This window comes from Falco biarmicus, chromosome Z (assembly GCF_023638135.1).
Source record: "Falco biarmicus isolate bFalBia1 chromosome Z, bFalBia1.pri, whole genome shotgun sequence".
Classification (NCBI taxonomy): Eukaryota; Metazoa; Chordata; class Aves; order Falconiformes; family Falconidae; genus Falco; species Falco biarmicus.
This window is the reverse complement of record NC_079311.1, coordinates 75,183,457-75,197,196: the sequence shown is the minus strand read 5'-3', so window position 1 is coordinate 75,197,196 and position 13,740 is coordinate 75,183,457. Positions and strand designations below refer to the sequence as shown.

Sequence of the window (13,740 nt, the reverse complement as noted above, 5' to 3'; positions counted from 1 at the left end):
GCAGCCTAGGGTGAGGGGCTGCTCCAGGAAAACAGCCCCACCAAAGGCAGCTAGTTGAACCCTTTGGGATGGGGGGCACAGGGTTGCAGCCCCACTCCACCAGCAGGCTCTGGCTGCAGGGAGCCAGCAGCTATGGGGACCGATGGCTGAGCTGCTGGGGTGCGGCATCACCAGAGGACAGCTGCATCGATGGCCAGGGGTGTGACAGGCGGTGTTAGTGATCTGACCTCAGTAGTGGGACTGTGACAGACAGCCATCAGCATCATGCACAGTATCTGTGTTGATGACCAGGGGTGTGATGGACAGCCACTTGATGAGCCAGTGTAAATGCCCAGGGGCAGTGATGGAGAGCCATCGGTGGGCATGATGGACAGCTGTCGGTGGACATGAAGGACAGCCATCAGCAGGTGGCCTTGGGAGGTGCTGTCTGCACTCAGCATCAGGATATGTCCCGCTTGGATGCCAGTGGAGACAGGATCATGTCTGCAGCTCGGATCAGGTCTGTGGGTGAGATCCTGAGCCCCTTCCCTTATGTAGAGCGCACACAGGTGGAGGGCATGGCCTGGGACAGCTGGAAGGAACAAGGCATCGTTCCCCTCATTCACAGGCTTGTTCTTGCACCACTTGTTCCCTATGACAGGAGATGCTGTGCCATTCCCTGCCTGCAGTCTTACATGGCAGCCCATCAGGCAGCCAGTTTTTATCCCATTTCATGCTGATTTTGACATCACCCTCCCCTCCTGAACCAGCTGCCGCGAGGTGTGCTGATGCCTCTCTGAACCCTCCCCACAGCGCATCAACACTATTATCTCCATCAGCCAAACTTGTAATCTACTGAAAAAAGATACCTCGCTATTTTGACAAGTTCTCTTCTCCATCACCCCCCGCTGGCTGGCACGAATGCTGGCTTATGCAGGCGCCCTGCTGCTGCTGCTCCTACTTCTTGGCAGGAGCCAAGTTTGGGTCACCCCAATCAAAGAGCAAACCCTCCACCCTGTGCCCCCCCCCCCCCCCCCGGGTGCTGGCAGCTTCAGGACTGGGGGCCAGGCAGGAGCGGGGATGAGCCGGGGCGGCACAAGGTGGTGTTCCCAGGCGGCAGGCTCCAGATGGTGAGCCCACACGCCGTGTCGTTGCAGCAGCCAGTTACCTACACGCGGGCGTCATGCGAGATTTTGAAGTCGGGGAGGGGGGGTGGGGGGAGCTGACGAAAATGTTCATTCCTGCTGCAGCTCAGCTCTCACCTCCGCCCCTGCAGCCCTCCTCCAGCAGCCCAGTGCTGCTGGCTCTGCCAAGAGCTTTCTCAGCCCATTGCTGTCTGGCCACACCAACAGGCACCCAAGCCACGCTATGGCTTTTTAGAGAGGGCAAGAGACCAAATCTTCCTTCTCCCCAGGAGGTGTGAGAGAATCCTACATCTTGCATGGCGGGGAGGCTTGCTGGATGCCCCTTGCAGAAGTGGATCTGGACTGTAGCTCTCCATTGGTGGGACACTGCACCCACCGGCTGTGCCCTGGTGCATCCAAGGGCTGACAAGGAGATGCCATTCCCCAAGCTCAGCCAGCCCTGTCCACTGAGCCTTGCTGCAGGGGTACAGCTGGCCGTGATACAGAAGGAACTACAGACCACAGGGGCAGACAGCAGCAGGAGCCCCAGGCCCCTCCACAGCTTGAGCAGGAGAAGAGCTAGGCCTTCTCCTCGCCTTTACTTTTCCAGGAGATGCTGCATTCTGCCACTGGCCCATTGGGGCAGGGCTCTCCCCACAGAGGCACTTAAAGCTTTCACGGATTGCTAGCACACTCCTTCTTCACCGCTTCCCCCTTTCCCCAGTCCTCTGGGGCCAGGGTTTGTCTGTAGAGATGTTTTCCTCTGTCATTATTTACAGCTGGCCTCCTCTTTCTCCACCCCATATGCATCCAAGCACCTTTTGACCATGCTCCCTGGACAAATAATGCAAAATGTAATTCATCCTAAAAGGAAGCACCCCTGGGGGGAAGACAAAGCACAGAGAGGCAGCCCAGGCTAGGGCAGGGTGACTGGAGGCTCCATGCAAGGCTCCTGAAGCCAATGGAGTGAAGTAAGACAGGACCTGACAGCCACAAGCAGAAAGCAGATAAATCCTGTCTGCAGCCTGGCTTTGCACATCTCCAGCTGGCGCGGAAGGGAACCACGGACCAGCTCATGTCCCAGCGCTGCACCCAGATGCTGCCTTTCCCAGCCCCTGGCTTTGCTTGCAGGTGACATGAGCTGCCAACAGTCTCAGCTCACTCCTGGCTAAAAACGTGTGGGAGTAGGAAGGGTAATGGAAGTACTGTGGGACCAGTGTCAGTGCCTGCAGGTCTAGGGAGGGCTGGCACAAGGCAAGGAGCAGCAGTCAGAGCTCAGGGACCAGCCTGGTACCAGTGTGTGGCACCGGCTGGAGAAAAACTGCCCCAAATACAGCACTGGTAGCAGCGCTCTGAGACTGCCCTGCCCCAGCTGCTTGCTCCTTGGAGGGCAGGGCATTGCAGAGGCATTGGATGCAGGGTCCAGCACAGGCTTTTTCAGAGGTGGAGAAGACCTCAGAGATGGTGCTTCTGAGCTCCCAGGTGCCAACAAGCTTCAGCCATCCAACAGTCCTTCATCCCATGGCTTCCACCCCACGGTCCCGATCCCACTCTCTGCATGGGAAAGGTGAGATCCCCTCACGGTTGCCGCTCACTGATCTACCAAGGCATCCTGATCGCCTCTGCAGACACATGCATCATTGCACACATGCAAACATGTCCACTCCTCCATGGGGCTGGCGGGTCTGCATGGAGCCAGCCAGGCCCTGCTCCACGGAGGGCCAGGATGTCAGGCTGGGATGTGGGATTCCCACCTCAGCAGCATCCTGAGGACAGCAGTGCAGTGGGGCTTTGAGCAGAGCATCCCTGTCTCCTAGCTAGAAGAGGGCTTGCTGTATCCAGCCTGGCCAAGGGGCAAGGCATCCTGGCAGCCATCCCCACTGCCCAGGCCCCTTTGCTGTGACCTTCAGCACTAATCCCAGGCCTGGCTGGAAGCTGGTCCTAGGAGGTCTCAGAGCCTCTTGCACCCTAAATCATTCCCAGGTACGGCTGGCAGCTCTTGAACGGGAAAGCACAATGCCCTCAGCCAGCTGTACCCCATCCCAGAAGGGTGTCAGGGGGCTGATTGACCATCTCCACTAGGCCAATGTGAGGCAGCTGTGGATGCACATGGAGAAGATATGCCACCTTCAGAAGCACTGCATCAGGGCTGCACCCACCTCTCCAGCCCAGCACCAATTCCCTTGCACCCTCTGTGAACTGCTGGCCCCACTGCAGAGCTGTGGTGTGCACCCAGGTGATGTCCAGTCCTGGGGACCGGGGGAACCGAAACCCCTGGTGCTGCATTGCACCGGGGAGTCGAACCGCGGTGCGGGAAGGACAGCCTGCCTGCAACACTGACCGGCATGTATGAGGTTAAAGCAGTTGCAGGTAGCCTGTGGTGGGGGCGCCGGGTCCAGGGAAGACCCCGCGGCAGGGCAGGGAACACCTTCACTCGTCTCCTAGTCCTTCAGGTTGTCTCAAAGAAAGGCAGTTCAGCCCCAGGGACCAGGGGAGACGCAGGGAAAAGCTGTTGTTGGTATCTCCCGGCCAACGTCAGCGTGGTTAAAAAAAAATGCTTCGTGTCTCAGAGAGCTGTTGAACACAGCCCAGGCAGCAATTGGTACAGGGACAGCAAACCGGGCTGCATCTGCTCAGCCCCTGTCACAAGCTCCCTGCGCCTCCCGTGTGCGCGCGTGCGCGTGCGCCTGTCTGTCTGTGTGTGTCTGTGTGTGTGTGTGTCTGTGTGTGTGTGTGTGTGTCTGTGTGTGTGTGTGTGTGTGTGTGTGTGTGTGCGCGCGCACAGGCATCCGCTCCCAGCATCTCGCTGTCTCCTGCATCCTTCGGCAGCAAGTGCAGGGGCTCTGGCTCCCCGGGTGCCAGCCTCACCGCTCCGTCCCCTGGCCGGGATTTGCACGCAGGGCACGGGATGCGGTGAGCACCCACAGCTGGAGAGGGGGGTCGCGGCCAGAGGCGGTGGCAATGGACATCGTGTGGACTGCTTTCTAGGGCTCGTGCGCCCCGGACGGACCCTGACCCTGGTAAGTGGCTTTTTTGCCGCCGTTGGCTCTTTGCCCAGAGCATGGCACGGGCTGGACACATGTCGAGACACCCCATGGGTGTGTCCCTCTGCTGCCCCCGAGGTCCTGGTGCCAGAGAAGGTGACCAGGGCTCCTGGGATGGGGTGCCTGGGAAGTGGGGGTGTGGATGGGGTGGGAGGATCCTGCCCAGGTGTCAGGATCCTTATGTGGGTGCTGGGGAGAGGGGCTGGGGACAGAGACGAGGAGGACAAGTGGGAAGCTGGGCAGGAGCCGTGTCTGCTGCAGGGGTAGGGACTCTGCTGTCACAGCATTTTCATCCCCCTTTGGGAGACTGAAACGTGCGACACACCTATAAAATCTGCCATGGCATGACAGGACTGGCAGCCTGATCCAGCACGGAATGCAGCCACCAATTTGGCATCCCCAGGAGGGGAACACAGCAGAGCTGGGGTTCCAGCCACCCCTGCAGACCTCCCCACCACGCTCTTGCAGCCCTGCAGAGCGTGGGGAGGGTACCATCATCTGCAGATCCCCTTGCCCCATGGCAACCGGGTCACCTCACAGCAGCAGCCCTAGCAGTGCCACAGTCCCAGCATGTGACATTTGCCAGGGAAAGGGGACAAGGTGGTTCTGCCAGACCCCTCTGGATACCCTCGGCCAGCTCAAAGAGGTGGGATGTGGCATCCCCCAAGCACAGCCTGCTGCCTGCGCTGCCCGGTCCCCCCTCACCCCAGGCAGGCAGCAGCTGGCAGTGTGTGCAGGGCTGTGCCAGAGCCATGGCAGCTCCTCCCAGCCCTGCTCAGTGCCCTTCAGACCAAGCCATGGGCCCAGGTTGCCAGGGGCCCCAGGGTGTTCTCCCCATCGATACCCCATCTCTCTGCCCTCAGGTCCATAATGCTGCTCCCAGGAAGGCACAGCACTGGTGGGTAAAAACACGAGGAGCCTGGCAAGGGCAGGGAGGAGTCCTGGCCCACGAGGAGCCTGTGGGGACCAGGCATGTCCTTCCCCATCAGTGGGGAGCTTGGGAGGGGGTCCTGCCCCTGGCACACCCCTGCTGCATCCCCTTGAAGGTGTGTGCAAGGGGTGCCATGGACACTGCTCATGGCACACACAAGCCCAAGCGCCCGCTGGCCCTTGGTTTGCTGGCAGAGCTTTGCACTGGGGATGCACCATGGGGCAGGGGGGCTGAGCACGAGGCAGGCAGAGAGGCAATGGCCAGCCTTATGGACCCTGTGGCTCCACAGACCCAGCTCCTCATGCCACCACTAGGTACTGCAACAGGCCACCCTGCAGCCATGGCCACTGAAACACACCCATCCCAAATGCCCAGCTGCCACAGACATCACCCACTCTCACAGCTGCTGCAACATCCCTGCACCCAAAGCCACCACCCACGCTGTGCCCACAGCTGCTGCAACACCCCCAACCTGCACACTCCCCACGAGGCCATAACACCTGCCCCACGCTGCCAGCCATACCATAGCACATCCACCCCATAACACACCCACCCCGCACTGCTCCCTGCTGCATCCATCCTGTGCTCCCAGCCACCACAATGCCCCCACTGTGCTGTGATGCACCCACCCACACATCACCTGCCACCCCACACCCACCACTGCCCTCATAGCTAAACCTGGCACCCCATAACCCCAGCACAAGCAATGGGTGCTCCCTGCTCCTGCTGCCATGGGAGGGAGGAGAGTTTGGAGACATGAAAGGACCACTGGGTCTGTTTGCATCAGGATGCTCTGACCTGCTTCCTTCTCCCGGAGTGCCTCTGTGCTGGCCGTCAGCCCTGTCTCACCAGTGCCCTGTCCTCAGCTAAAATGGGCTGATCCTCACTCCAGCTGAACCAGCCTTGCCTCTGTGCCTCAGTTTCCCCACACACAGAGCTGTGTGGGGCTGGGAAAGATGGGTGCTAGGAGATGAAGTGCTTTCTGGCTCAGCATTTTGCTGCAGGGATGAAGTAGCAAGGCATAAATCCCCACCAGAAGAGCCACAGGGACAGGGCAGGGGTGCAGGGAGCTGGGAGCAAGGGAAGTGAAGGGGGTGGGAACATGCCCAGCACCTGCAGCAACAGCCCCTGGTGCCAGTGGGGCTCAGTGGAGCCGGGTGTTTGCAGGCAGCTCCAGCCCATGCCCAGATTTATCTCCTCTATGGGGGTGACCTAAAAATAGACCCCGCCAGCAAAGTGAGCTGGTCGGTGGCACAAGATCCCCAGCTCCAGGTGCCTCAAGGGCTGGGCACAAATACCAGCAAAGACACCTTCCCTCAGAGACATATGGAGGAAGCAGCGGCTGCTCAGGTAGCTGGACTGCTATGGGGTGAGGGTGTCTGTGGTCCCCCCTCCCCAAATCCAGGCAGGACCAAACCTGGCAGGACCCTGATCCAGGCAAGGCTCTGTGTGGAGGTGATGTCCCACCCCACACAGCCAATGGGTCAGGCAGGGCATGGCGGAAAGAGATTGCAGAGCCGGTCTGGGGTGTCTGGGGAGCACTGAGGCCTGTGGAAAGGCAGCAGGGTCTAGAGATGGGGCTTGGGGTGAAGCCATTCAGCCCCTGGACATGCAGGCAGGTCCAGCTGTGCAGCCTTAGCTGGGACAGGGAGGCCAACAGGGCTGAGAACAGACACAAGTTGTGACAGGAGTGATGCCCTCCAGACTCCAGGCATGCAGCAGCCAGTGGCACTGACTGTGGCAGGAGACAGTGGGGTGGCCTTGGGAGAGGACAGGAAACACAGAGATGGGCTAGAATCTCCCAGCAGCAGCACAGGACAGGGGGATGACCACACCATGAACACACAGGGCAACCTCATTTCTGGGGGATTACAGCAGCCCCATACACCAGTCACCCCACTGCTGCCCAGGCTGCCGGGCCACACTGCAGGGTGGCTGGGGATGGGCCACCCAGAGCCCCAACAGCACTGCAGGAGATGCTGCCAGCACACTGGGGATCAGGAGGACCAGAGCAGCTACTGGGAGCACTAGTGTGTTGAGAGCTGGAGCCCACACCCCTCTTTTTCACTCTTCTCTTTGAGCCCAGCCTCTCTGCACCCTCTCATCCTTGCACAGGATGAGGCCAGGATCTGGCCAATGGTTGGTGATGCAGGAACCTGCAAAGGCAGCCCCTGGAGGGAATTTCCCTGCGGTGCCCCCAGCTCTCTGGCTTGCAGGCACAGCCGCAATGCTGCCCAGCAGCAGAACTGATCCTGCCCATGGCTGGTGTGATCCTGAGATGTGCGGGCAGGGTGTAGCAGCACAGCAAGGAGGCAGAGACCCTCAGGTGTCTTCCCTCCCACTGGCACAGCTGCAGGGATGCTGTTGCTGTGGCTTGGGCACTTGCCTCCAGCTTTTCCCCACTCCCACCTTTGCAAACCCCCAGGAGCTGCAGCATGCCAGGCACCAGCCCCAAACCAGGCACGGGGACCAACAGCTGTAAATACCCACACATGTGCACACTGATGGGACCCACACACAGGGGACAGGGCTCACATGTGTTGCACACCCAGCTCTGTGCGTGGGAATCTGCACGCAGATGGTCCCATGGTGTTGGTGGGGAGGCTGGGAAATCACATGCGTGTGTGCGTGGTGGTGTTTGGGTGCTGCCTGCCAGCATGCACTGCTCAGCACCGCTGATGTGATACAGCTGTAACTACCCTGCCCAGGATCCCTGCCACAGCAGCGCCCACAGTGCTGTGTCCTCCCACAGCTGTGAGGTCCCAGTGTGTGCTCACGTGCTGCTAATTATCCCGCTACCTGGGGACTTCCCTGCTGAGGCTGATGGAGCAGGAGATGGCTGCTCCGATGTCTCCCTGCTTGCAAAGGCAGTGAGTGCTCCCTCCTGGTCCCTGAGCATGATCTGGGAACACCTCTTTGCTGCAGCATATTCATAATGCAACCCCAGCAGGGCACAGGCACACTGCTGGGACCCACACAGGGTGATACTGTGCCCCACGTCACTGGAGACCAAATCCTCCTTCTCCCCAGCTTCAGCCCACCCCCAACTGAGACAGGGCCTGACCTGCTATGCTGGTGCTGTTACCCTCCTTGTTTTACCCTAAGATGATCTTCCCTTAGTTCTGCAGCCAAACCCCCTTCTCAGGACCCATGTGCCCTATATCCATGAACTGCTCCCCTTCCCTCCTGCTTCCTCACAACCCTCCCACGGCTGGCCCAGCCTCACCTCACGGCTCCCTGCAGGATGCAGAATGCCTAGCGGTCAGGCAGCAGCAAACACACACATGCACACAAGCATGTGAGCCCAGGAGAGGCTGGGGGGTGAAGACGAATTTTGCGAAAGTCAAAGACCCAGCACCAGCTCTGATATGCCCTAGCCCTGGGCAGAGCTGCTGGGAGGACACTTCTCACACTTGGATGGCCAAAGAGGCTTTCTCCGAGGCAGAAAGGAGATGCACACAAGGGGCTAGGTTACAGCTGGTTCCAGTCCCTCTGGGATTTACCGGTCTGGTGTGGGAAGGGCTTGGATGTGTTTCTTGTTAAGCTGGAGTCTACAGAGCAAGGATGGGGGAGCAGGGTGAACCCAAACCAGCTTCCTGCTTGCTGTCCTGCTCCCCCACCAACACAAACCCTCCATGGCCAGATTTCCACATGGCTTCAGGTCCACCTCCCCATGGCCACCATGGATGATCCCAGTGCCAGCTTGCCAAGGAACCCCCATTTCTCCCAGCCCTGAGCTGCTCCCCACATAGCCAGGGAAAAGCCACTGGGACACCATTTTGGGACCAGGGACATGGTGCAGGGGTTGGACCAGCATTGCACCCTGAGGCCTTAGTACTGAGCACCTCCCTTCCCCCCACAGAGCCATGGGGGTGCTGATGTCCAGGCGGCAGACGGTGGAGAAGGTGCAGAAGGTCAGCTTGGCCGTGTCAGCCTTTAAAGACGGGCTGCGGGAGCAGCCATCAACACGGCAGCGGACAGAGGCAGGGGCCACAAGCCGAGGGACACTGGAGCAAGCAGTGCAGGAGGGAGAGGAGGAGGCACTGGCAGGACCTTCCCAGCCGGAGGAGAGCAGCACCAGCAAGGCGGCCTGGGAACGGCTGCGGGATGGTCGGGGCGTGGAGCCAGAGGAGTTTGACCGGGCCAACAGGTTCACGCCACCCGCCTTCATCCGGCCCAAGCGGGAGCTGCACGATGATGAGCTCCCACACATCAGCCTGGAGCAAAGGGAGCAGGTGAGCAGACAGAGCACAGGGGGTGGAGGGAGGGATGACCACAGGGCTGGAGATGCGCAGGGGAGAGCCCAGGGATATGCAAGCATCCCCAGTGCCCACCAGGCAGTGACAGCCTCCCCAGGCATGGCAAAACACCATGGAGGTGGCTCAGTGGAGCGGGGGCTGACGGCTGGGCAGCTGGACGAGGAGGAGGGTGTGACTGGTTGGATGTGCCTTGGAGGGACCTGGTGATGTCTTGGAGAGGAGAGGTCACTGCTGGACACAGACAGCTCCAGCTCTGGGGGAAGAGAGAAGGACAGTTCAATCTATGTTTTTTTTCAGCCTACAGCCAGCCAGCCTGTAATTCAAGCCATCCATCTGTATCCGCAACCCTTACAACCCAGCCCACCTACAACCCAACAGCTTACCCACCCATGTCCACAATACTGCAGCCCACCCATTCACATCCATGACCCTACCCAACCATCCACCAACCCCAACAAGCCTACACCCCAGCCCACCTACAGCTTTAAAGCTTAGCAGTCCACACCTACAACCAGCCAACCCACAGATCAGCACTTCCACCTGTCCACACTGCAACCCTAAAGACCAGCCAAACCCACAGCCTGGCCATCCACACCTACCACACTGCAACCCGGAGAACCTACGATGCCACAGCCCCACCAACCCCACAGCTGGACCTATCCACCCTCTATTTATCCCCACAAACCCATCCACCCTCCTCTAGCTGGATCAGCCAGGTCCTCTACATCCCCACCACCTATAACCTATGCCAGCCCCATGCAATCCCACCCTCCTGTCCCTTCTGCCCCCCAAAATGCATCCCCACCTGCAATGCATCACCCTGACACCCACCCTGAGAAGCCAGCCCCCTGCCCACGGTTGCCTGTCTAAGCATCTGCCCATCTCTCCCCAGGTCCTCAATGACGAGATGTGTGAGATCTGTGAGGTGTGGACGGCTGAGAGCCTCTTCCCCTGCCGCATCTGCAGCCGGGTGTACCACGACGGCTGCCTGCGCCGCATGGGCTACCTGCAGAACGACAGTGCTGTGGAAATGACGGAGACGGCACACACCGAGACAGGATGGAGCTGCTACTACTGCGTGAGTGCCTGGGATGGGGGACACCAGGCTTCTGCTGGGTGGTGGGTGCTCCCTGGGGAGCCATGCCCCTGCGTGGACATGAGCGAGTCCCACGTCACAGCCTGGTCCAGGGCGATGGGAGACCTGCTGCTCTCCAGCTCCTGCCGCCCACCTTGGCCTCATGAGGAGCCACCAGACAAGAGGGGACAGCGGCCCTTCGCCACCCCCCCACCCCTGCAGCCAGTCCCCCAGCACCTCACCCTGGCGGGGGGACGTGAGACCACAGGATGTGCTGCTGGGTACAGGAGGGGCTATGGCAGAGCTGGAATGGCCAAAGTGCAAGGGCATGGAGCCATCCCACTGCCGCACCCCTGGGTGACACAGTGCACTGTCCCTCTCTGTGTGCCCACACCCACATACCTTCAAGGGGCCCTGGTGTTCTGGCATGGCCAGCTGTTCCCCCCACCCCGCGGCTTTTGCCCCATGGCTCTTCTCTTCCCCCCACACCAGGACAACCTCAATCTCCTGCTGACAGAGGAAGAGATGTACAGCCTCATGGAGACCCTGCAGCACTGCAAGATCATTCCAGGTGTGTAACCTCCCCACAGCAGGTCCAGATGGTTAGGGGAAGTTGTTGGGGTGGCAGGTCCCCTCTCCCCAGGTGCCCTACCGCCGATCTACCCCCCACAGAGACCTGCCTGACCCTGGACGACTTTCTGCACTACAAACACCTCGTGCACAAGCAGCAGTTTGAGCAGCCCATGGCCGAGGCACAGGAGGAGCAGGCGGCCCTGCAGTTCTCTGCCCTGGACCCTGACAAGAAGGGGCACATCGAGTGGCACGACTTCCTCTCCCATGAGTCCATCCAGTTGCTGCAGAAACTACGGCCACAGGTACGACTGCGGCACCCAGGGCTGGCTCCTACAGCTAGCACCCATGGCTGTGGCACCTAGGTCCCACTGCCATGGCCAGCACCCATGGCCATGGCACCCCAGGCTGGCTCCGACAGCCAGCACCCACAACCATGGCACCCAGAGCCAGCTCCTGTGACCAGCACCCATGGCTGCAGCGCACCGGGCTGGCTCCTAGCACCCACGGCTTTGACACCTGCAGCTGGCTCCCATGGCCAGCACCCCATGGCTGTGGCACCAGGGCAGGAGACCCCACAGCATTGGGCGAGGTGGGGGTTCCCATGGGGCAAGCACTCCCCCTTACCCTCTCTGCCCCCCCAGAATGCCCTGCTGCGGCTGCTGACAGTCAAGGAGCGGGAGAGGGCACGAGCAGCCTTCTTGGCCCTGGACCAGGACAGCGATGGCTTCATCAGGGAAGGAGAGTGCCGCCGGGCCCGGCACACCTGGTTCCGAAAGCATCAAAAGGAGACACCATCCTGCAATGTCAGGTATGGGGACTCCCGCCCTCCGGTGGGGGTGACATCCCTGCTGGGGCTCCAGCTGCAGTCCCACCACCCACCTAAGTGGCTCTGCACACAAATGGGTGCCCCCCCCCCCCCCCCCCAGCCCTTCCTGCCACGTCCCCCTCCATGGGCCCGCAGCCCTGCCCTGGGCCTGCACACCCTCTTCCCCCCAGCCACCACCACCGGGTGCAAGAAGCAAAGGGTTCCCTCCTCCCCCCAACAGCATCAGCCATGTAGGGCCCATGTCGGAGAGCAGCCCTGCCAGCAGCGGCAGCAGCAAGAGCCAGAAGACCCCGCCAGCCACGGAGCAGGAGGAAGGCAGGTGAGGCAGGGGAGGTCTAGGGGGGTGGGGGACACCGCCATTTTGGAGGAGACACTGGGGGAGCAGCGATGTCATGGCAGATGGTGAGCCCGTCTCTGCCTGCAGGCGCGTCGACTGGCCCAGCTTCCTGCAGGAGAACGTCGCCTACATCCTGGCCGCCCGCCCCAACAGCTCCGCCCTCCACCTGCAGCCCCCGGCCTAGCCCCCGGCAGCGCCATCTTGGGCAGCGAGGCCTCTCCCGCCACGGAGACCTGCCCCGCCCTCCCCTGTGGGCGGAGCCGGCCACCGATTGGCTGGTGGGGAAGTGGCCGTGCTGCTCCCTCCCCCTGCCTCCACTGTGGGTTGGTTGTGAAGAGGATGGGTGCCAAGCTCTGATTGGCTGAGGGAAGGGGTGTCTCTGATTGGTGGGGAGGATGCGGGGAGGGGGCAGCACGGCCTGTTGCCCCCACAGTGCCCCCCCCCACGGCGCCCCCTGCCCGCCAGCGCCTGCCGCCACCCAGCACCTGCCCCCAGGGACCCGCAGGCAGAGCGGGGCTGGTCCCGGAGGAGCAGTGGGACTTGCTGTGGTCCCGGAGCCAGGTCTGGGTAGTCACAGGGTGACAGCAGAGCCCAGAGCAGCCATGCGGCCCAGCCACCACAGGGCAGCACGGCCGGGCAGCGTGGGCCCCTGCACGCTGCCGGCAGCAGCACCCGGGGGTCTGCAGCAAGCACCAGCTCAGCTCATTGGCATGGGGAGTCCTGAGGGGGAGGACGTGGCTGACCACTGCTTGGCCTCTTTCACAGCCCTGCCAGGCTCCAACAGGAGCTGGAGTCCTGTGGGTCCATCCTTGCACCCACAGCTCGTGGCTGTGTCGGAGAGAGTGCTTCCCGGTATGGCTCAACCCTGCCCTGCCGGGGACCAACTGTTTAATGCCAACAGCAACGGTGTAGGAAGGAACATTGGGAACAGAAAACACCAGGGGCATGGGAGGGCAAGGCTGGGTGCAGAGGAGCACTCCCCTGTGTCCCTCACCCCCTCCTGTCCCCCTGGTCCCATGGGATGCTGCAGGGATGAGGTACTTCGCTGGGCGGGGGTTGATGCCCAAGGGCCCTGTGGTGGATGGATGTGCTCAGCATGCAGGCAAAGGAGCAGAGACCCCTGGAAACCTTGCCCTGCACATGCCAGGGGTCAGGATGCCCAGGTCCCATGGCAGCCCCGGCAGCTGCCCCATGCCCCTTCAGCCACTTCCCCACAGTGCCCTCAGCCTCTCCCCACCTGGTGTGCCCTGGCTCAGCCCGGGTGCCCCGGGGTATGCACAGACCAGGGGTGCACCTGCAACAGCCTGGTCACTCCCTCACCTCCACCCCTGATGCGATGGGGCACTGTCCTGCTCGTCCCCCCTTCCCCAGCCAGGGCACAGGTCCCCTTTCTAGGGACTCTCCCCACATGTCACCACGCCGGTGACATGACATCTTCCTCTATCATTCCGTCATTCCAGACCAATGGGGATATTTTGGATGCTAGGTCTGAGATGGGGCCACAGCCATGGCCATGGCAAGGAGGTGGCCGTGGGTGTGTGGGTCACAACACCCACCACTTTGTACTGTACTGAGAAGCATCCATTAAAAAG

General features: G+C 61.2%; 1 protein-coding gene across 1 annotated transcript; it reads left to right on the top strand.

Annotated features, from left to right (window-relative positions):
• Positions 1-3,714: 3,714 nt before the first annotated feature.
• PHF24 (PHD finger protein 24) lies at positions 3,715-13,711 on the top strand. Its single transcript, XM_056325011.1, has 8 exons — positions 3,715-4,123; positions 8,941-9,313; positions 10,230-10,415; positions 10,905-10,983; positions 11,085-11,287; positions 11,627-11,793; positions 12,032-12,130; positions 12,236-13,711. Exons 2-8 carry the CDS (start codon positions 8,945-8,947, stop codon positions 12,330-12,332), a joined length of 1,200 nt encoding a protein of 399 aa, XP_056180986.1. The 5' UTR covers positions 3,715-4,123; positions 8,941-8,944; the 3' UTR covers positions 12,333-13,711.
• Positions 13,712-13,740: the final 29 nt, after the last annotated feature.